The sequence below is a fragment of the Lithobates pipiens genome, unplaced genomic scaffold, assembly GCF_037356315.1.
Source record: "Lithobates pipiens isolate NorthernLeopardFrog02 unplaced genomic scaffold, aLitPip1_a1.2 Scaffold_18, whole genome shotgun sequence".
Lineage (NCBI taxonomy): Eukaryota > Metazoa > Chordata > Amphibia > Anura > Ranidae > Lithobates > Lithobates pipiens.
In genome coordinates, this window is record NW_027507758.1 from 186,347,270 (window position 1) to 186,372,378 (window position 25,109).

General features: G+C 42.7%; 1 protein-coding gene across 1 annotated transcript in view; it reads left to right on the top strand.

The window, feature by feature from the left end:
- The window catches only part of CRIM1 (cysteine rich transmembrane BMP regulator 1), a 1,166,729-nt gene that overhangs the window by 739,202 nt on the left and 402,418 nt on the right, over positions 1 to 25,109 (top strand). The window contains exon 7 of the mRNA XM_077486443.1: positions 17,099 to 17,296. Coding sequence (XP_077342569.1) covers positions 17,099 to 17,296 — 198 coding nt within the window. The remainder of the gene's footprint in view (positions 1 to 17,098; positions 17,297 to 25,109) is intronic.

The window sequence follows — 25,109 nt, forward strand, 5'->3', positions numbered from 1 at the left end:
AACAGACGCCAGCCTATCCGGCTGAGGTGGAGCAATGGGAGTTCAGTCGACTCAGGGCTTCTGGTCGATGGAGGAATCCAAGTTGCTGATCCATCTGCTCGATCTGAGAGCGATTAGGCTATGCCTCTCCACATGGTCGATTAGACTGCAAGGGCATCTGATCAGGATCCAGTCAGACAACCCCATGGCTGTGGCGTATGTCAATCACCAAGGAGGAACAAGAAGCTCGGCCGCTGCACGGGAGGTCGCTCACATCCTTCAGTGGGCAGAGCGACCTGTACCGGCCCTGTCGGCCATTTACATCCCGGGAGTGGAGAACTGACAGGGGGACTATCTAAGTCACCAGATGCTGGACCCAGGAGAATGGGCTTTGCATCTGGAGGTGTTCAGGCTACTGTGCCTGTGGTGGGGCACACCAGACGTGGATCTTCTGGCCCTCCATCTCAATCGGAATGTGCCAAAATTTGTGTCCAGGACAAGGGATCCGTGGGCAGACGCGTCAGCGTGCTAATGGCTCCGTGGGATCAGTGCCAGCTTTGCAGAGTGGAAGTCGAGGGGATACCAGTGACACCAGATTGGCCTCAGCATCCTTGGTACGCAGACCTAGTGCGCCTGGTGGCAGACGCTTCCTGGCAACTGCTTTTGCAAGAGGACCTTCTGTCTCAAGGTCCAATTCTCCATCCTGCCTTACCATCGCTGTCTTTAACGGCATGGCTATTGAGAGTCAGGTGTTGAGGAACCTGGGTCTTTCGGACTCGGTAATCCCAACTATGCTGAGAGCACGGAAATCTTCTCAGAAGATATATCATTGTACCTGGAAGGCCTCGCTCCTTTTCTGCATCCAGGATCCTGCTGTTTCTATAGCAAGGTTTAGACCAGAAATTGGTTTTAAGCATCATTAAGGGACAAATATCAGCTTTGGCTGTCTTTTCAGTGACCCCTGGTGTCTCACTCTCTAGTGAGCACTTTGGTTCAAAGGGTCCAACATGTAGTTCCTCCGGTGCGTCCACCGTTACCCCCGTGGGGTCTGAATCTGGTGTTGGCGGAGATTCAGAAACCACCATTTGAATATATCAGTGAGATTCTCCCGTTGACTCTTTCTGAGAAAGTGGTCTTTCTAGTGGCCATCACTTGGCCAGCAGGGTTTCGGAACTGGCGGTCTTGTCTTGCAAGTCGCCCTATCTGGTTATCCACAGGATAGGGTGGTGTAGCGTCCGCAACCATCTTTTCTGCCGAAGGTGTTTTCGGCTTTCCACATCAATGAAGCATTGTTTACCATCTCTGTGTCCTAAGCCGACACATCCTAAGGAGGTGGCCCTCCATTCCCTGGACATGGTTCGGGCTCTGTGGGGTATTTGTCTTTCACGGCTCCCTTCCGGAAGTCAGACTCCTTGTTTGTTTTGGTGGCTGGTCCGAAAAAAGGCATGGCGGTCTCGTCGGCCACCTTTTTCCAGGGGGATTAGACAGATTGTTGTACAGGCCTACGCCTTGAAGGGGCAGGTGCCCCCCTTTCCTGTCACGGCCCACTCCACAAAGGCAATTGGAACATCTTGGGCCTTCCAACATCAAGCGTCTGACGGCGACTTGGTTGTCTGTTCACACTTTTACAAAATTCTACAAGGTAGATGGCAATGCATCGGCTAATGCCTGTTTTGGCCACAAAGTTTTGCAGGCAGTTGTATAATGGTAATTGCACATACAATTTTTTTTCCTGTTTTTTGTTGTAAAAAACGCAGTACCTTTAAGTTAATGCACTGTTGCATTTGTTGCCGAAGTTTTGGTGCGGTTTGAGGGTAGTTCTTCTCTGTTGAGGAGCACTGTTTTTTTTTTGTGGTGGTTATTCCACACACTGTAGTTTTTTTGTGGGTAAAGTTTGTTCTAGCTCCCACATGCCATGGTGGATGAAGTTTTTTGCCGTTTTCCCACCCCTCGTTTTGGCACTGCTTGGGGACGTCCCAATGGTCTAAAGAGAGAAGCTGTGTCAGTGGGTGAATATAAGAGAAAATAGTATTTTTTTTGTACTCCCCTAAAATCCTTTTCTCTGTAATTCACTGACACAGCACCTGCCTGAGGCTGCAGTAGCATGCTGAGGGGTGGTTACCTAAGGGACCGCCCCTTGGGCGGGACTAGAAAGTTCTAGTTTTATTATCACGTTAACATGTAATGCCTAGTCCTCTCCTGAAGGTGGCATAACAACCCAATGGTCTAAAGAGAGAAGCTGTGTCAGTCGGTGAATTACAGAGAAAAGGATTTTCTCCTATTTTATCAATGAAACACCAAATGTATCTTACTCTTCAGTCTGGTGTGCCCATAAGGCCTATATAAGAGGACTTTTGATACAAATGGCAGCCAAGCAAAAAAGGTGTAGACGCCAAACTATGTCTGATTTGTTACGTCGAATCAAACAACTAGAATCTCATCATAAAACTACCTTGGCAGAGAATAAATTCCAAGAGCTAAATAAATATAGAAACCAATTTAAAGGGGTTGTAAAGCTTTTTTCACCGTAATGCAAAACGCCTTACACTCTCTGCCCCCAGCCTCCGTTTTACTTACCTGAGCCCCAAATCTCCGTGGGCGTGATATTGTGTTGCTTTCGCCCAGCTCCCGTGGGCTCTTCATTGGATGATTGATAGCAGCGCAGCCATTGGCTTCCGCTGCTGTCAATCAAATCAATGATGCAGTGCGCCGAGGCTGGGCCGAGTCATACACTCGGTGGCTATGGCCGCCGAGTGTATCACGCGGGAGCGTGCCCGCAACTAACCCCCTTGGGTGAGCGCTTCCCAGAGGGGGGGTTAGCTCTTGCGGGGAGGAGCCGAGACAGCTGCCGAGGGACCCTAGGAGACGAGGACCAGGGCCACTCTGTGCAAAACAAACTGCACAGTGGAGGTAAGTATGACATGTTTATTATTTTTTTTTTAAGTAAAACCGAACCCATACAACCCCTTTAAAGCCCTACTAGAAACAAATCACCAAAGAGCCCCTTCAAAAAAATAAAAATTAAAGCTCTACACTACTCACAGGGCAATAAAGCAGGCAATTTTTTTTTTAGCCAACTACCTTAGGCAAAGGCAACTTAAATCTAAACTAGCTTTAATTATAGATCTTGAAACTCAAACTAAGATATTACACCCTGAACATATAGCTGAGGCATTCCGTAAATACTACAACTGTATAACTTAGCCAAAGACATCTCGACCCCTCAACCATCTGACTCTCTAATATCTACCTTTTTGGACTCAATATTGCTGCCAAAGGTAACTAAAGAGGAGCTTGAGACTTTGAACTCCCCTATTAGAGATGATGAGATTCTAGATGTCATGAAACTGCTTCCAAACAATAAATCACCCGGCGCTGATGGATTCACTGCAGAATATTACAAAAGCTTTCAGGATATACTAACACCTCATATGAACAAGCTTTTTAATATGTTAGCATCTACCGCCTCCTTTCCCCCAGAAATGTTACAGGCTACCATAGTGACGTTACCAAAACCCAGGAACACTCCAGACAGCCCACAGAATCCCCCCCCCCCCCATATCATTGCTAAATTCAGATCTTAAGATCTATGTGAAAATATTAGCAAATAGGTTAGTGTCCATTACCCCAAAACTAATCAAAACAGATCAGGTGGGATTTGTTCAGGGTAGACAGGCCCCAGATGGCACCCGCCGCATGATCAATCTCATTTGCATTGCTGAACTGAGGAAAAACCCCAACCACATTCATCGCCCTCGACGCCGAAAAGGCTTTCGATAGGGTGCATTGGGGCTACCTGCAAGGGACCCTGAACAAATTTGGACTAGAAGGGTTTGCCCTGTCTGCTATCTCTGCATTATATTCTAAGCTTTCTGCGAATATATACACATCCAACACCTTATCTAGTACATTTTCAATTTCTAATAGTACAAGGCAGGGGTGCCCCTTATCTCCCCTAATTTTCACTTTGGTAAAGGAATCCCTGGCTCAATCAATTAGAAACAGCCCAGAGGTCCAGTGAATCACAGTAGCAGGCCAACAACAGAAAATCAGACTATTAGCTGATGATGTGGTCATTACCCTTACTAACCCTAAATCCTCTATATTAGCAGTCCAAAATATTATTAATGACTTTAGTAAAATCGCATACTACAAATTAAACACCACCAAATTGACAACCCCGCCAATGAATGTGCCTAAACTACTCCTAGACTCATTAAAACAACTATTTCCCTACACCTGGACACATGGCAGTTTACCATACTTAGGGATACTTCTAACATCTCCTTCAGATAATACAGATAAAGCAGACTTTCTACCGCTCCTTCAAACAATTGCTCAAGATACCCTAAATATTGCAACATTTTCACTAAATTGGTTAGGCTGTATTGTGCCATTTAAAATGATAGTTCCCTCCTCAAATCCTTTACCTTTTTAGGACGATCCCCATCATACTACCGACCATTTATTTATTTATTTTTTTCCAAAAGGTTAATGCACTTCTTAAACGATTTATCTGGCTTGGAAAAATCCCAAAAATAGCCTTCTTGGCACTAATGAAACCTAAACACAATGGGGGGGGGGGGGCTGCACTGGAAACCTATCAAAAATGTGTAGTACTAGAACAACTTCATGCATCATTCTTCCCATCGATAATGGGTAACAATGGAAAGAGCCCTAACGGACTCCCTGGACCTTACCGCCTTACTGCTAGCTTCTAGAACAGGTCTTCCAGTGAATATACCCAATATCCCTTCTATTCAGGCGTCGGTGTACGCCTGGAATGCAAGCCACCAAAAGTGCACAAATAAATCCATGCATATTCAAACCATTGCTCCTAGTTTTAGAATACCTCTTAACCTCCTATAAATACTTGGCTTTCCCATGAGATAACATACATTAAGGAAATCCAGGTAGTAAACCCGGAATATAGCCAGTATGAAACCCTTCAGGTAAAACACCTACTCAATAAAAATGATGTAAGATACATTGAGGTGAAAAGAGCGAATAGATATGGCAAGAGCTCCAAAACAGACCATACAAAAGGGAGGTATTTTATGACTATATACTCCTCTCCAACCCAAAGATGGCAGCACTAAAACAGCTCCCATGCTAACGTGGGAAAAAGACCTAGGTATTACTTTTAATTATTTAGAATGTAAACAGGTAAGAGCATCAACGTTCAAGGCCTCAAAATGTGTCAATCACTGCCAAAATGTCTTAAAAATTATCAATAGAAGCTATCTGGTCCCACATAAACTAGCAAACATGTTCCCTGGTTCCAAAACTGAGCGTTGGAGGGGATGCGGAGTCGTAGGCACCTTACTCCATATATTTGGGGGGTGCATATGTCTTTGCAACTTCTGGAATATTATATTCTCCCTTATATCTAAGGTCACAGGTTTCTCCATTTCCCCCGACACCTGAGATGGCCCTTCTACATCAAAACCTAGACAAAATTCCAAAACAGTTCCACTCTTTATTAAAATACTAACAGCAGCTCATATAACAATAGCATCCCTTTGGAAGACAAATACTACTCCCAATGTGTCAGACACTATTCTCAAAGTGCAAAACTCTGCTCAATGTGAAAGAATAATGGCATACAATGTGGACTCTATACAAAGATTTCATAATAATTGGAACAGTTGGCTCTATGAATATCGGACAAAAGTTTCATAGACTGCTGATTGCATAACAACTAACCTCAAACCTTGGTATATGATGGTGTCCCCTGCTTAGTTTGGTTATGTTTCATTTTTCCTTTTTGTTTAAATTGGTTATACTTATCCTCCCCCCCCCCTTGTTCCCCCTTCATTCCCCTACCTTTCCTCTTCCTGTACAATCCCTATCTTTTATGAAAGAACAATCTCCAATTTGGGAAAATAAATAATAACACAAGTAAAAGCTATGTTGATAATCTCTGTTTGTATGTTAAATGTTCATGTTGTTAAAGAGCACTTGTTAAAATGGAACAAGTTTTATATTGCAAATCATAGTTGCATAGTTAGTAAGGTTGAATAAAGACACCAGTCCATCCAGTTCAACCTGGTGAGTGTCTACAATTGTCCCTATCCCTGTACATTGCACACTCACATCGGGCCCTACCCTCAAGAAGCCCACAATCCAAGGTCCTCATTCATATACTAGGGCCAGTTTTGGACAGAAGTTAATTAACCTGCCTGCATGTCTTTGGATTGTGGGAGGAAATCGGAGTACCCGGAGGAAACCCACACAGCCACAGGGAGAACATGCAAACTCCAGGCAGGTAGTGTCTAGGAGTGCTAACCACTACACCACTGTGCTGCCGCTATCCAATGTTGATTTAAAGACTGAACCATTGTAATCCGCAACACTGTTCAATAAAGATTAATTGAAAATAAGTGAGTACACACCTGCTGTCATTTAAAGTGCCTCTGAATAACCCCAAATAAAGTTCAACTGTTCTAGTAGGTATTTTCTGACACTTTCTTAGCAACATCCTACAGCAAAAGCTCTGGATCCGCTGCTACGGAGTCCACAGAGAGCTTCCAAAGTATCAGAGGGATCTCATTGTTAAAAGGTATCAGACAGGAAAAGCGTACAAAATAATTTCGAAGAAGTTTAAATATACCATGGAACACAGTGAAGACATCAAGTTAAGAAAATATGGCACAAGAGTGAAATTACCAAGAACTGGACGTCCCTCCATAATTGACGAGAAGAAGAGTGGTCAGGGAGGCTGACAAGGCTGCCAAGAGGCATACAGCAACATTAAAGGAGCTGCAGGAATATCTGGCAAGTACTGGCTGTGTTCTACATGTAATAACAATATCCCATATTCTTGATATGCCTGGGATATGGGGTAGAGTGGCAAGACGGAAGCCTTTTCTTACGAAGAAAAACATCCAAGCCCGGCTAAATTTTGCAAAAACGCATCTCAATTCTTCTTAGGCCTCATTCACACCAGGCGGATCCGCTGCCACCGAGTGCGCCAGCTCAGCGGGAGATCTCTCCGTTGATCTCCGCTGAGCCGGTGGATGACAGGTCCCTCTCTGCTCACTGAGCGGGGAGGGGCTTGTCGAGCGTCGCTGCTTGCAATGGAGAGATAGGAAGAAAATGGACAACATGTCAGTTTTCATAAAATCTTACCCGATCCGATCTGCCAGGAACAGATGCGAATGTAGGGCCATCTGTCTGATTTTAGCGGATCAGACCGGGTCGAATGTCAGTGCACGTCACTGCTGACATCCATCGCACCATATACTAACATGGAGCGCCTGTTCAGGTACACCTGAAGGGTCCGACAGTGTGAAAGGGGCTTAAAAGCATGTGGGAAAAAGTGTTATGGTCTGATGAAACCAAGGATGAACTTTTTGGCCATAATTCCAAGAGATATGTTTGGTGCAAAAACAACACTGCACATCACCAAAAGAATATCATACCCACAGTGAAGCTTGGTGGTGGCAGCATCATGCTTTGGATGTTTTTCTTCAGCTGGAACAGGGTAGTCAAGGTAGAGGAAATGATGAACAGTTCCAAATACTAGTCAATATTGGCACAAAACCTTCAGGCTTCTGTTAGAAAGCTGAACATGAAGAGAAACTTCACCTTTCCGCTATACATCAAAATCCACAAAGGTATGGCCAGCCAGAGCCCAGACCTGATTCTGACTGAAAATCTGGGGGGTGATCTGAAGAGGGTTGTGCACAGGAGATGCCTTCATAATCTGACAGCTTTGGAATGTTTTTGCAAAAAAGAGTGGGCGAATGTTGCCAAGTCAAGATGTGCCATGCTGATGGACTCATACCCCAAAAAGACTGGGTGCTGTAATAAAATCAAATGTTGCTTCAACAAAGTATTAGTTCAAGGGTGTGCACACTTATGCAACCATATTATTGTATTTATTTATTTTTATTTTTACTTCCCTCCATCTAAAAGATTTCCGTTTGTCATTCACCTTGTTTATAGGTCACATTAAAGGTGGAAAAAAAAAGTTCTAAAATGATTTATCTTTGTCTCCTGTTTTTACATCACAGAAACCTGACATTTTAACATGGGTGTGTAGACTTTTTATATCCACTGTGAGTGTGTGTATGTGTGTGTGTATATATACAAAAAAGGGGAAAACCGCGCTTGTTAAATAAGGAATTACAAAATTAAGCAGCAACCCAAATGTTATACTACATTTGAATACAGGAAGAAAAAAGGAGTGGGCTGCGCTAAAAAAATAATAAAATTAATAATTATAAGTGAGAAACTCTAGGAAGTTACTGTTTAATTAATCTCAACTGTGCCAAAAATTAAAATTATATTAAATGTAAATAATGAATATACATCAATATTGCCAGTGAAGACACCATAAATAATAATAGATTATCCTAATGTGATGTGAACATTCAGCTGAAAGAAAGAAGCAATGTGACATCAAATGACCAATTGCCTTAAAAAATTAATAAAACATCAATATATGTGAAAAAAATTATAACATTAAATATCAAAGTGTCCATAAAGTCCATAAGAAATATCTATTTTCAAAATATTCCACGGTGATATGGTGACAGCAAAAATATCCAGAACGAACGTGAACCGTGCACAACCTCCACCACAGATATTACTGCCGCTTACCGAAGGTGTATGGTTCCTTATTATAGAGAACCATGCAGAGCGGATGACTGATTCCCCCAGTCCAGGGTTTTCACAAATGGATGAAAAAGAACTCTGGAACCCGTTCGCCTCCAAGTACACTCCCTCTCACCGGTTTACATAAAAGATAATAAAACTCACAATAGTGTAAAACCCAAGTAAATTTTAATCGAACGTGAGAGACAAATGCGCACTTACAGATATAATGTCTAAAACGATCGTTCAGCAAATTTGAGCCGGCCGGTCTCGATTAGCGCCCAATACTTCCACAAACAAAGAACACGAGTTGGTGGCGTCAGGACGTCGCTCCCCCTCCCTACGCGTTTCGTCACTATGGAACGTGGTCACGGGGTACGTGCGGCGTCCTGACGCACCGCTTAAATAATACATACAATAAACCAAGCCTCGGTCTGACCCTGGAACTGAGGCGAAAGACGCCATCTTGGTTCTTGGAAAATAGCATTAACTAATACTGTGGAAAATATACTCATAACCAATAATGTTACATAGATAAAATTGATATATAGATGAACAAAATAAGCTCGAAGGCTATGAACCCACATGGAAAACATATATACACCACAAAGAGAGGAGGGAGAAATAAGGATAAACTCCCGAGGCATATATATTTAAAAACAAATGTGATCCAATTATCTGAATAGTCGTAATATAAAGGGGAATAGGATAAAATATAATAAACCTCATAAACTTGGTCAAATCAAAAGAATTAACCCAATGTGTGATCCACCCAATCTCAAAAGTCAGACCAAACATATACAGTAGCTATAAAACATCTGTTACATTTAGTAGTATATGCTAATAAAAAATTTGGAGCAGGGTTGTGTGTATATATATATATATATATATATATATATATATATATATATATATATATATATATATGTATATATAATTTATACACAACAATCATTTTTTTCCAGGGGAAGAGAGGAAGCGTTGAGCTGGCCGATCATCAGAGAGTGGGGATTGCCCCCCTATAACAGCTTTCATTTGAATTGCTGGGTTCCTGACGCCACTCACCGTCACACAGTCCCACCTTCATCGCCCTGTGCCACTCATGTCACAGTCCTGCCTCCTCGTCCAGTGCATTTGATAAACAGAACACCGGTCCGATGCCGGGAGGCACCGTGCGAGGAGGCGGGATTGTGTGACCTGAGCAGTGCAGGGCGAAGAGGCCGGACTTTGTGACATGAGCGGTGCAGGGCGAGGGGGCAGGACTGCGTGACATGAGCAGTGTCGGGTACCTAGCAATTCAAATGCAAGTTGTTACAGTGGGCAATCCCTGCTCTCTGATGATTGGCCAGCTCGATTCTTCTATGTGCAGGTAAGACTACTGACAGGCACAGGTGGGGCTGTATTGATGGCACAGGTGAGACTACTGATGAGATTTGCAAATCATTGCAGTCTGTTTTTAATGTAGATTTTACACACTATATTACCAAAAGTATTGCAACACCTGACTTTACATGCACATAAACTTTAATGGTATCCCAGTATTAATATGTAGGGTTCAATATTGAGTTGGCCCAACCTTTGCAGCTATAACAGCTTCAACTTTTATGGGAAGTCTGTCCACGAGTTTTGAGAGTGTGTCTATGGGAATGTTTGACCACTTTTCCAGAAGAGCATTTCTGGGCCTGGGCACTGATGTGGATGAAAAGGCCTGACTTGCAGTCGCCACTCAAATTCATCCCAAAGGGGTTCTGTTGGGTTGAGGTCAGGACTCTGTGAAGGCCAGTCAAGTTCCCCAACCTTGCTCATCCATGTCTTTATGGACCTTGCTTTGTGCACTGGTTCACAGTCATGTTGGAACAGGAAGGGGCCAAACTGTTTCCACAGAGTTGGGAGCATGAAATTGTCCAAAATATCTTGGTATGCTGACACCTTTATGTTCCCTTCACTGGAACTAAGGGGCCGAGCCCAACCCCTGAAAAAACGATTCCACACAATAATCCCCCTCCACCAAATGATTTTGACCAGTACACAAAGTGAGGTCTATAAAGACATGGGTGAGCGAGTTTTGGCTGGAGGAACTTGACTAGCCTGCACAGATTCCTGACCTCATCCCAATAGAACACCTTTGGGATGAATTAGAGCGGAGACTGTGAGTCAGGCCTTCTCGTCCAACATCAGTGTCTGACCTCACAAATGCACTTCTGGAAGAATGGTCAAATAGTCCTGTAGACACACTCCTAAACCTTGTGGATAGCCTTCCCAGAAGAGTTGAAGCTGTTATAGCTCAATATTGAACCCTGTGGACTAAGATTGGGATTCCATTAAAACCTAAGGGGTGTAAAGGCAGGTGTCACAATACTTTTTGGTAATATAGTATAAATACATGTAAGACACAAAATTCACATGCCTCTTCAATATTCTTTAGCGCAAGGGAAATGGGATGATCTCCACTACTCTATCACCTTGAATGTATGTCTTTAGTATGCATGTGTGATTACATTGTTGTCTGATTACATTGCTGCTCACTCTGCTCACTTCCCCAGTAATGCTTAAGATATTGCACATCTGCTCCAAACATCTGCTTCAGACATCTGATGGACCTGGTGCTGTTTACTGAACCATTCATCCATTGAAAGAGAAAAGTAGCATCCATGTGCAGGGTCATCACACAAGGACAGAGTCTGCTTCTATGTGCATCCAAACCTTTTATATGGGTTTTTTACATAGTGACAAATTATCAGATTTTTGCCAGTTTCCAGGAGGTCAGAAATCAAAAGATACTGGTACAAATGTCAATACAGTTGCAAAAAAAAGTATGGGAGACATTTGGAATAATATGGATTTCACAAAATGTGATCTGATCTTCATCTAAGTCACAACAATAGACAATCACAGTCTGCTTAAACTAATAATACACAAACAATTAAATGTTACCATGTTTTTATTGAACACACCATGTAAACATCCACAGTGCAGTTGGAAAAAGTATGTGAACCCCTAGACCAGAGGTCTCAAACTGGTGGCCCTCCAGCTGTTGAAAAACTACAAGTCCCATGAGGCATTGCAATCCTGACAGTTAAGAGCAAGACTCCCAAAGGCAATGGCATGATGGGACTTGTAGTTTCGCAACATCTGGAGGGCCACCAGTTTGAGACCCCTGCCCTAGACCAATGACATCTCCAAGAGATAATTGGAGTGAGAGATTGGAGGGGTTGGTTACAGCTGCCCTGCCCTATTAAAAAAAAAACACACAAAAGTTCTGGGTTTGCTTATCACAAAAAGCATTGCTTGTTGTGAATGATGCCTCACACAGAAGAGCTCTCAGAAGACCTATGATTAAGAATCGTTGACTTGCATAAAGCTGGAAAGAGATACACACCAGACATCCCAACTGAAACAGTTCTGTAAAGAGGAATGGTCATGAATTACTCCTGACCATTGTGCATGTCTGATCTGCAACTACAGGAAATGTTTGGTTGAAGTTATTGATGCCAAAGGAGGTTCAACCAGTTATTAACCACTTCCCACCCGGCCAATGCATATATACGGCCGGGTGGGAGCCGTCTACTCCTGATAGGACGTTCAGGAACGTCATTCAGGAGTAGCGGGATCGCGCGCGCCCGCGCAGCGGCGCAATCCCGATGTGCTCGTGTCACCCGGACACGGCACATCTCAGATCGGCAGGAGGGCTCTGTGATTGGCCCTCCTGATCACATGACGGCCGTGTCCAATCACGGCCGTCATGTGATGTAAACAAACAGCCGGTTGCTAGGCAATCGGCTCTCCTCTCCTCACACGGAAGTCACCGCTGAGGAGAGGAGAGCAGAACGCTGCAGCCGGCTGATGATCAGTGAGTATGGGCTGCTTTTTACAGCTTTTTACTCACTGATCATCAGTGTAGTGTAAACACACAACACACAACACAGTCCCCACATATGTCCCCAAAACACACATGTCCCCAAAACATACATGTCCCCAAATAATAAAAACACATGTCCCTAATAATAAAAACATGTCCCCCACATATGTCCCACTAAAATCACATGTCCCAATGATTATCTGCACACATATGTACATGATCACCTGCACACATATGTACATGATCATTTGCGTACATATGTCCGTGATCACACAAACCAATTATTATACACTTAACGGAATTTTTTTTACCAAAAACATGTAGCAGAATACATTTTGGCTTAAATTTATGACAAAATTTGATTTTATTGGATTTCTTTTCAAATAGAAAAAAGAAAATATTGTTTTTTTTCCAAATTTCCGCTATTTTTGCGCTTATATCGCAAAAAAAAAAAACGGAGTCGTGAATAAATAACACCAAAATAAAGCTCTATTTGTGCAAACAAAATGATAACAATTTCATTTGGGTACAGTGTAGCATGACCGCGCAATTGTCACTGAAAGCGCTAGAGCGCTGAAAGCTGAAAATTGGGCTGGGAAGGAAGGGGGTGAAAGTGCCCTGTATTGTAGTGGTTAAATCCAAGGGTTCACATACTTTTTCCACATGCACTGTGAATGTTTACATAGTGTGTTCAATAAAAACATGGTAACATTTAATTCTCCGTGTGTTATTAGTTTCAGCAGACTGTGATTGTCTATTGTTGTGACTTAGATGAAGATCAGATCACCTTTTATGACCAATTTGTGCAGAAATCCATATCATTCCAAAAGGGTTCACATACTTTTTTTGCAACGGTGTGTATGTATATATATATATATATATATATATATATATATATATATATATATATATATAGTTGTGCTCAAAAGTTTGCATACCCCAGCAGAAATTGTGAAATTGTGGCATTAATATTGAAAAAATAACTGATTATGCCAAACAATGTGTCTTTTATTTATTGATAGCAATCATATGAAGCCATTTATTATTGCATTGTTTTTTTGACCCTTTTTAAATCATAATAACAGAAATCGCCCAAATAGTCCTGATAAGAAGTTTACATACCTTGGAACGTTTGGCCTTGGTACAGACACAGAAAGTGGCACACACAGGATAAAATGTTAATTAAAGGTTAATTTCCCACATTTGTGGCTTTTTAAATCACAATTAGTGTCTGTGTATAACTAGTCAATGGGTTTGTTAGCTCTCACTGAGCCTTGAGGAGGTAGAAAAGAACAGTCAAAAGACCTGCGTAACACAGTAATGAAACTTTACAAAAATGGAAAAGGATATAAAAAGATATTCAAAGCTTTGAATATGCCAGTAAGTACTGTTGAATAACATAATAAGAAGTGGAAAATTTGGGAATCTCTTTATATCAATGATGTTATTATGATTTAAAAAGCATCCAAAAAACTATGCGATAATAAATGCCTTCATGTGATTTCTATCCTTAAATAAAAGACAGTTTTTTTGGCATGACCAGTCATATTTATTTTCAATATTAAAAAGCATGCAAACTTTTGAGCATGACTGTGTGTGTGTGTGTGTGTGTGTGTGTGTGTGTGTGTGTGTGTATATATATAAAACAATGTGTACAATGTGTACCATATGTCAGAATATGTCTGTGCAGCTGAAGAAAAATAAGTATAGAATCACCTGCAGACTATTTAGTAATCTGTAAGCCTTTAGTCCAGGTATGTGCCCACTTTAAATGCATAGCTGCTTAACCTACCAAATTGTAAGAAACTCTCCCTGGTTTCAAGGTTGTAGCCCTGGATAAAATGAGGCCGTGTCCCCGCTACCCACACGACCTGCTCTTTAACCCTAGCATTAACCATACAGAGCATGTAACTTAACATGTTTTGTATTCTAGATATGTTGTGCTTTCTGATTGCATGTTTGTATACTTTACAATAACGTGACATCCCTTGGGCAGTATTGAGGAATTTAGGTGGGGAGACATGGGGGGGTTTGTTTACTAAAGGAAAATCCACTTTGCACTACAAGTGCATTGCAAGTGCAGTTGCTGTAGATTTGAGGGGGACATGCAAGGAAAATAAAAAACAGAATTTTTGTTTGCACATGATTGGATGATAAAATCAGCAGAGCTTCTCCTGATTTCAGATCTTCCCCCTCAGATTTACAGCGACTGCACTTCCAAGTGCACTCGTAGTGCAGAGTGGATGTGCCTTTAGTAAATCAACCCATGGTCTTTACTAGCACAGAACATGTTCACTAATTCACAGAAGCTTCACCTAGACAATTAGCTCTAAATGGTCATAGTTCTAATTTGTATGCATAAAGAGAGGTGAATTGAATAGTTTGTGTGTCAGGAAAGATTGTCCTAAATTGCATACGTTTCTAAAACTAATAGAAAAAAATCTGTTAGCATATACTGCAACATGTGTGAATGTGATTTTTTATCCAGTGTTAATGTAAACTCATATTTCAGACTGGCTACACATAGGCCACCCATCTAAATGATTACAAGGGCAGACATTTGCCTGCTTGCCAAAACTAAAAGATGCAGATTTCCACTGACAAGCTAAATGACTGGATATTATATTAGTTATATAATAATATAGTAGCACAGCTGGACAGTGATTTCATAAGCAGCAATTGCTTGCCATCATTGTTCAACCCTTAGTCAGACCTGGATTCAAAAGCAGTGATATCTACTAAAAGAACCAGACTGTGCAAAGCCTTTGGCTGAGAAATGGGTCTTGGTACCACCACCTTTTTACCTTAAAACTGGAGACAAAATGAAAAATTAGCATTCTCTTAAATCTGCGATGGCCAAATTATATTGTGGCCCCCAGCGCTTCCAGAGGGCCGCACAATAGCAGCACATTTTTTCCACCTCCAAATTTAAATCCTTAATTTTTTGCAGCAAATTAAGTTTGTGCCCGCCTGATCGGATCACCCATTATTCTCTATGGAGAGGCTGATGTAAATGGACATGTGTCTGTTTATACTCGCCTGCATCCGATCCAGTCTGCTAAAAACAGGTGCATGGAGGATTCCATTCCACATCCATCTAGCAGATCGTATCGGATGGTATCTGATGGAAATGGACAGGTGGTCCGTTTCCATCCAATAATCCCATAGAAATTGGCGAGCTATGTCCATGTCTGTTCTGCATCAGCAGAGAGGACACAGACATGTCATCCATCTGCTTAGAGTTTATAAGCAGACAGATCCCCTGTTGAGCGGGTGGATCTGCTTCACAGAGTCCACTTCATATGATAGGGGTCTTACCAGGAGCGGCCAGTCCATTAGGGTGCTGGACTCATCCATTTGTATGAGTTTTTTTTCCAAGCCACGTGATTAGAGGCTGAGGCTCTAATTGGCTTGAAAAAGGTTGGGCTTGGGATGCAGAGCAATGCTTCCCGAACCCACACACTTGTGAAAATAGCAAATTAATATTCGGTATAGTCTTCCCGCTTCTCCTGGCCAATCAGGACAGATCGGGTTGGCTGGGAGGAGAAGCTGAGGTATCTGTGGAGGGGGGAGTGTAAGAAAACCCGGTAGGTCTTACTATGTGTTTTTTTTTTGGAGGTTTGGCTTTGGTGAGATATCAGAGGCCCCCCATATCTCTTTTTTTTGAGACACAGAAAGGGACTGAAGATAGTCCCTTTTCTCTGCATCACTTTACTTGAATGAATGAGGAATCTGTATAATTCCATTCATTCAGAAAATGACAGTCTGATACATTGTAACACTCAGGGTTACAATATATCAGCTGTCAGTGGGCATATAGCAGTGATCAGTAGTAATCACTGCATGCACCCTCTCTTCTACAGAGGGGAGTTTAGTAAATGGATGCTTACTAAGCCCCTACTTCACCCCCCCCCCCGCCACGATCCCCAGCCTGACCGATCATAGAAGATCTGTGCGGGGAGAAGCTGCAGGTGGAGGGAGGGGAAGATGAGATGCCACTTGGAGTGGCCATGGATCCAGGGCATTTGGGGGGGTGATCTGACTGGTGGGGGCACATCTGGACCCCCCCCCCCCACAAGCCCCATGCAGCACCTGAAGCCGGCGGGAGTGGAAGAGGAGGGGTGACAACTAATGACAGTGGCTGCAGGGAGCGGGTTTGCAGGGGGGGTCGGATCAGGTGGAGGTTGGGTAATTGATGCTGGGGGAGAGAAGGGGGTGAAGGGGAGAGGAGAGTTGGGGGTGCAGTTTCAGATGGAATGGTGCAGCGGGGGTGGAGAGGCAGGGGTCAGGCAAGCAGAGGCATGAGTGGGGGGGGGTCACATTAGGGGTTAATAACGATGATCAGTGGGTTGTAATCCGCTGATCAGAGTTATAGAATTGTTCAGCAGATTCTGGTGAATAATTCTGATATAAGCTTATGATCATTGAAGTGACCATAAGCTTATAGGAGAGGGAGAAAGGAGGTCCATATGCCGTACTGACCTGGCCACTTCTGTAGGATAGTACGTTGTAAGTTCACTTAAAGTAAAATTAGCTCTTAATACCCCCTTGGTGAATGCAGAACACTAAGTGGTAGAATATACATTTTGTGAAGTATTTGTTATGATGGTAGCAGTAGTATTTCTTTGGACTTAAATTTGTATTTTTGCTGTCCCGCAGATCCTGTGTTCCCAGTGCATGATCCTGCTGGTTGCTATGCTAATGGACAGATAAGAAGCCATGGTGACCGCTGGAGAGAAGATGACTGCACTTTCTGTCAGTGCATTAATGGAGAGCCCCACTGTGTGGCCACCGCATGTGGACAGAGCTGTCTAAAACCAGTAAAAGTGCCGGGAGAGTGCTGTCCAGTGTGTGAAGGTATGTCATTAACACATTTAACACAGTGTAATAGAATACGAGTTAAAATGAATGTGTTATGTCACTAAAGTGTATAAACTACTAAAATGCTAGAATCGTCTTGGAACTACCCTGGATTATAGTTGCCATTCAGGCTCACCTCCTCCTATTCAGCTGACAAATCAACTAAACAGTTATTGTTACAACATGAGTCTTTCTAGAGTTGTAGACGGAATTATTGCCCATGGGGAGTGATTTAATAAAGTCAAATAGGCTGTACACTTTGCAAGGGCAAATGAGTAAGCCCTTTTGGGTGAAATGGGTTAGATGGCAGGTCCCAAAGGCAGGGATATCACAGTGATTGCTTCAATAAATCAGGATTCATGTGATGCTATTGGAGTACCCTCGAGTTTCTTTGTTCACAGGTTGGAGCACAGACGGCTCCCTGGTTTACCTGCACCCAAAGCAGAGATCAGAATGGGAGCAACTTGGCTTGGAGCAGAGGAGATTTTTTTTTTTTTTTTTTATTTATACACTGCAAAGATATAAAGCTCTGCTGAATTCCCTCATCATGTGCATAAGCAAAAATGTTGTTTATTTCCTTGCATGTAATTGTGTATTCTTTGCAATATGAAACTTTCCAATGTTCGCTATACTCTGGTGCCGATTTTCTTCAAAAGTGCAACTAGCTTTGCAAAGAGAGCAGCCTATTTTATCTTTAGTAAATAAACACCACACTATCTTAAATGTAGCATTTATTATTCCTGTGGTTTTTGTTGCTTCTCTCTTTCCAGACTTTGAGTTGAAGCGGTATTAAACCCAAAAACAAATATTGATTGATTATGATTTTATTGATTTTGACTATTGATTTTATTGCAGCTTACCAATTCCTAGATGTGATGGCTGCATTTGTTTTCTTTTTTTAGGCTTTCTTTCATTTACCTGGTGATCTGGCCTAGTAAGTCTGTTGTTTTTCAACAGAACAAGCTCTCATGCAAATGTATCAATTAAGAGTGTTGAAACAAACCATTTACCACTGATAAGGATGGTTACAATTGTTATTTTTATTTCTTTTTTTTTTTTTTTTTGGTATTGTTTATTATTTCAATTGCATACCATCTACAATTCCAGGAAAGTAATTAAACCACTAAGAGCCCATGTCCTGAATAGCGCTGCCCATGTCAGAGGATTAAATCATGTTACCGAAATTGGGTCTGTAGGGTACAAGAATAACGTATTACACTGAGAAAGTAAAAAACAGTGACCTGCAAAGAGTCCAGACAGTAAGAAGTGAGTCTAAAGAACCCAAATCTTATCAAAGCTTTTCATAGAACCCCTAGTAGTATATGTAATTTGGAATAATGGAAGAGCTGTATTAATCAACTGTTTCCACTCTGAGTATTGCTGGGAAGGACCGCTTCTAGGTAACCATGATCATTTTTTGAAGTAAATTTTTACTTTTACATTTTTGAGAGGTCCTTCAGCAACCCTTAGAGGCATATCACAGGACACACAACATTAAGGAGAGCAAGGGCTGACTCAAGAAAACCACATATTTGTGTGTTTAATACTTTGTGTTTTACTGCATTCCAGTACAGTTCTGTGCAGGAAAAAGCAGCATGTTATTTTTCTGGAAGTAAAAAGCACAGGAATGCACTGGTGTGAACTATACCATTAGAACTTATAAAGCCTACTTTCCATGCAGAAAAAAAGCATTGCATGCAGTGTGCATGGGTACTTACCTCAGATGGCAAGCAGTGTAGTTAGTAAAATAAATCAATTTATATTTTGGAGGGTCTTAAGAGTGACATTTATTATGGTGGTGCCCAGTAGGTTGGCAATAGAAATAGAGTTATGCAGGAATTATTTTTACTTATTGTGGGGTGTCCCAGTGATTATAACAATCAGTCAAGCTAGCTAGAGGCTGGGCCACCTGTGTGCATTGACCATACGGGGGAGTTTTGGGCTAGCTGTGGGTGTTTACAAAGTGTACCCTTTTTGCTTGTATCTGGCTGTTTTTTTTTTTTTTTTCACCTGTACAACGGTGTGCCATTTCACCTTCGTTTGCCATGGGGAACATGCATTCGCAAGATCGCTTCTATGCTCATCAGTTTGGTGGCCATGGTGCGCGCCACTTCACGATAGGCGTATTGCGCACTTGGAGCGGTGCATGAGCCATAGCCTAATCTGGGCGCACGGAAATTTGCTTCATATGCAAATACAGTTGTGCCTGTTTTCTGGGACCGTGCGTGTCAGCCAGCTTATTTAAGCTGTGTATGCCAAGCATGTGGTGCTTCCAGAAGGCAGCTGTGGGACGCAGAGCAGGCTCTGAGGCAGGCATTTGCAGTGGTTAATTTCTCCTTACCCGGGTCACGTGAGTCACCAGTGTTGCTTGGCAGGATTTCTAAAGGGTGTTGTGCTATGCTCTCTTGTGAGTGAATACTAGCAATAAACCTTAATAATGCTAAATTATATATAATATATATAAAGTGACTACGTACATAAATAAAAATGGATTATTTAATTAGATCATGTTTTAACCACTTCCCGACCAGCGCACGACGATGTACGTCGACAGAATGGCACGGGCAGGCATATTGGCGTACAGGTACGTCCAATATTCGATGCCGCCCTGCCATCGGGAGCGTGCCGCCGGCGGCGCGCTCCCGCGCTGGTCGGGACCCCCGTGAGTCCGGTCGCGGGACCCGCGGACTCGATCGCCGCGGGCATCCCCGCGATCGTCTCACGGAGCGGCCGAATAGAGCAAATGCTGTGTAAACACCATTTGTCTATTCTGCCTAGCAACTAGTGACGCTGATCTCTGCTCCATGTGATTGGAGCAGAGATCAGTGTACACTAAATGAAAGCCCAACCCCCCCACAGTTAGTAACACTCCCCTAGGAACACTTAACCCCTACACTGCCACCCACTGGTTAACCCCTACACTGCCACCCACTGGTTAACCCTTTCACTGCCAGTGTCATTTACACAGGAATCACTGCATTTATATAGCAGTGATTACTGTATAAATGACAATGGTCCCAAAAATGTGTCAAAAATGTCTGATGGGTCCCCCACAATGTCGCATTCACAATAAAAATCGCAGATCGCCGCCATTACTAGTAAAAAAAAAATAATAAAAAATTATTAATAAAAATGCTATAAAACTATCCCTATTTTGTAAACGCTATAACTTTTGCGCAAACCAATCAATAATCGCTTATTGCGATTTTTTTTACCAAAAATATGTAAAAGAATACGTATCGGTCTAAACTGAGGGAAAAAAATGTTTTTTTATATATTTTTGGGGGATATTTATTATAACAAAAAGTAAAAAATAATGTGTTTTTTTCAAAATTGTCGCTTTATTTTTGTTTATAGCGCAAAAAATAAAAACCGCAGGGGTGATCAAATACCACCAAAAGAAAGCTCTATTTGTGGGGAAAAAAGGACGTAAATTTTGTTTGGGAGCCACGTCGCACGACCGCGCAATTGTCAGTTAAAGCGACGCAGTGCCGAATCGCAAAAAGTGGTCTGGTCTTTGACCAGCAAATTGGTCCGGTCTGAAAGTGGTTAAATAGTCCACTGTTTTAAGGTGATTTTGAAATGTCCACTGTTTTAAGGTGCTTTTCAAACGTGAAATTAAGACACGATGCATACAAGCATCATGTTTAAATGAGATAAAGACCTCCACCCCTGCACACACTGCCGCTTACCGACCCCAAATGATCTCTTATTATAGAAAATCACACTCGCTTGTGGCTTAATACCCGGTCTAGGCCTTTAGAGAGATGGAATGGTGATCCCAGCATTTTAACAGAATGTAATCTTTCAGGTTGCCCATTGATCCCCAAAAAGACATAAAGGCTTCCATAGTGTAAAATACTAGGTTACATTATTTAAATAACAAAGTATTGCAGTTACAGTTAAAACAATAAGAGATTGCAGTATAAATGAGCCGACTGGCTCCCGATAGCAGCCCGTCACTCTGGGACCTGCGTGAATGCTGTGATGTCAGCAGGGCGCTCCTCCCTGTGTGTTTTGTCACACCCAACGTCGTCCTGGGGCCTGTTGATTCCCGCTATTTGTCCAGGGACAACACATCACCGGGCAGGAAATTGAATTGTCTCCCAGGCCATCCAAAACTAGAAGTACATGTTTATGCCTTAGATGCATAAAGGCACACCTATGTCGTCAGTAGCTCCTGAGGAACTTAGTTGTATCCCTAGTGTTGTATCCCCTGAAAGACCAGAGGCTTCCAGGGAATCTGAGCTGCAGTGCCTATCTGGCATTGTGCTTACAGTCAATGCTGCTGCTTCATATTTTATCACCAAGGGTGAACTGTCCTTGGTAAAAAGGACAAGGTGTGCCAGACTAAGTGCAGCATATAGTGAACAATTTATTTAAAAACAAAAAGCCAAATGGCTACTCACACAGAGCGGCGTGTAGAACTGGCCTGGTGTCTGCTGGACGGCATGTGTACCAGCGTGGAGTGCAAGCTCGGAGGAGTCCAAGAACTGAAAGTGACGTTCGAACGTGTCAGATGACTTGTTTCAAAGCTTCCACTTTTTCCCCAGATCTGGGAACTGTCCTCGGCCCTAGCCAGATTAGAGCACAGGATTGTTGGCATGATTACCTCTATCACGCAGAGTAGCAAGAAGCATGACAGACCCCCCTCCCCTGAGCCTCCTAGTTTGGAGCAGGAATGGATTGAGGATGGGGAAGAGCTAAAAGCTCAAGATTCTGTGGAGGGCCTGGCAGATGAGTCTGCTTCTGAGCATTCTGGACAAGAAGATATCCAGTTGGTGTCTGCTTCTCAGTCGCAGAGGCTTTTGATCCAGACTCTTACTGAGATGGTTTGTTCTGTCTTTAACTTGCCTCTTGTGTAGGTTATTGAGCCTCCCTCTCCTCTTTGGGGTCCCTGAGGTCTCTTCAGGCCACACAGGCTTTCCCCTTACACCCACTGTTGGAAAAGGCGGTGTATCCTGATTGGGATCATCCTGACAGGATTTCTGTTCCTCCCAAGTGGTTTTCCCTTTTATATCCCATGGATGAAAAGTTATTTACGAAGTGGAGAATGCCAGCCGGTGATGCAGCAGTCTCTTCCTTGAACAAGAACTTAGCTTGTCCGGTGGATAATGCATAGGGCTTGAAAGACCCTCTTGACAAGAAACTGGATTCATTAATAAAGGCTACCTTTTCTTCAGCCAGTACAGCTATTCAGCCAGCTGTTGCAGCAATTGGTATCTGTCAAGTCCATAAAGGATCAGGTCAGACAGCCTTACAGGCCTAATCAGTAGGATGATCTTGTTGAACACAAGACAGATATTCCTCGAGCACTGTGTTTTGCTGTTAATGCCTTAAAGGATTCAATACAGCAGGTTTCTCCTTTGGCGCTCTTCTCTGTCCTTAAGTGCAGACTTTTGTAGCTTAAGAACTGGTCAGCAGAGCTTCCTTGTAAGAAATTATTGTCAGGTTTCCCCTTTCATGGGGAACTTTTGGTGATGATTTGGACAAATATACCCAAAGTATTTCTGGAGGGAAGAGTTCTCTATTTCCGGTGAAGAGAACCACCAGGTGGCCCCCATTTAAAGCCTTAGGGACTGCTTCCCCAGGTGTCCCTGCACCAAGATTAAAGCCTCAGGGAGTGCTTCCCCAGGTGTCCCTGCACCAATAGGGTGCAAGAGCCAGGGCAAGCCACAAGGCCAGGGCCAGAAAAAGCAGTTTAGCTGTTTACAGTTCAAAACCCAAACAGGGACATGAGGCCCGTTTCGGATCTAAGATCCCTGAACCAGTATCTATTGATCCAGTCTTTTCAGATGGAGTCTGTCCACTCAGTGGTCGTCTTGCTCCAGATGGGAGACTTTCTATATCATCAGTATAAAGGATGCATTTTTACACGTACCTATCTTTCAGCTTCATCAGAGGTTTGTGTGATTTGTGTTAGAGGAACGCCATTTTCAGTTTGTGGCTCTACCCTTTGGGCTTGCCACAGCTCTCCGGGTGTTCACAAAAGTCCTAGCACCAGTACTGGGTCTTTTAAGGTCCAAGGGATCTTGGTGCTTGGACGTCGGGACGACCTCCTGCTCAGAGATCACTCACTACAGGCTCTAAAACAGAGCTTAACCCTCACAGTGCAGTGTTTGGAAAGCTTAGGCTGGGTCATAAATACTGAAAAGTCAGCCTTTAGTTATGTTGTCTCATAACCTGGAATTAACATGGATTGTTTTAGAATTTGCATAATTTAATTTAAAGAATATGCCCACAACTTTGAAGATTTTTAATTTATTTTTTTATTGCGAAGCAAATAGGAAAAAATAACAGAAAAAGTCAATGTGCATAACTATTCACCCCCCTAAAGTCAATACTTTGTAGAGCCACCTTTTGCGGCTATCACAGCTCCAAGTTACTTTGGCTAGGTCTCTATGAGCTTGCCACATCTTACCCCTGGGAATTTTGCCCATTCCTCCTTGCAAAACTGCCCTAGCTCCCTCAAGTTGGATGGTTTGCGCTTGTGAACAGTATTTTTTTTTTAAGTCTGACCACAGATTTTCTATTGGATTGAGGTCTGGGCTTTGATTGGGCCATTCCAACACATTTACATGTTTCCCCTTAAACCACTCAAGTGTTGCTTTAGCCGTGTGTTTGGGTTCATTGTCCAGCTGGAAGGTGAACCTCCGTCCTAGCCTCAGATCACACACAGAGTGGTACAGATTTTGCTCAAGAATATCCCTGTATTTAGCATCATCCATCTTTCCCTCAACTCTGATCAGTTTCTCATTCCTGACTGCTGAAAAACATCCACACAGCATGATGCTGCCACCACTATGTTTCACTGTGGAGATGGTGTTCTTTGGGTGATGGGTTGGGTTTGCGCTAGACATAGCATTTTCTTTGATAGAAAAAAAAGTTCAAGTTCAATTTTATTTTCATCAGACCAAAGCACCTTCCTCCATACATTTTGGGAGTCTCCCATATGTCTTTTCGCAAACTTAAAATGTTCAATTTTTTATTTTTTTTTTCTGAAAGTAATGACTTTCTTCTGGCCACTCTGCCATAAAGCTCAACTCTATGGAGCATATGGCTTATTATTGTCCTATGTACAGATACCCCGGTCTCTGCTGTGGAACTCTGCAGCTCCTCAGGGTTACCTTGGGTCTCTGTGCTTCCTCTCTGATTAACGTCGTCCTTGCCCGGGCCTTGAGTTTTGGTGTGCGGCCGTCTCTTCTCATGTTTGCTGTTGTGCCATGTTCTTTCCATTTGTTTAAGACAGATTTGATGGTGCGCCTAGTGATCATCAAAGATTTGGATATTTTTTTATATCCTAACCCTGACTTGTACTTCTCAACAACATTGTCCCTTACTTGTTTGGAGAGTTCCTTGGTCTTCATGGCAGTTTGGTTAGTGGTGACTCTTGCCTAGGTGTTGCAGCCTCTGGGGTCTTTCAGAAAGGTGTGTATGTAATGACATATCAAGTAAAATATTGCACACAGGTGGACATCATTTCACGAATTATGTGACTTCTGAAAGTAATTGGTTGCACCTGGGGTTTTTATGGGCTATATAACAAAGGGGGTGAATACATACACCAGAAGTGGTGGGAATAATTGACACTCTTGAGATATGTTCCTGCGACTAGTCCCCCTGCTCTATTAGCCCCCGCAGCAACAGCAGCAGCAGATTACAGCTTATGGGGTATGGGAGGGGGTTAGAGTGCAGAGGATTTCAACTATGACAGCCTGCATCAGCACAAGAGACACTTCACATTTAATTAGTACTGGCCATAAGTGTTTGTGCATTCTTTTTTTTCCATTCTATGCATTAAGATAATACC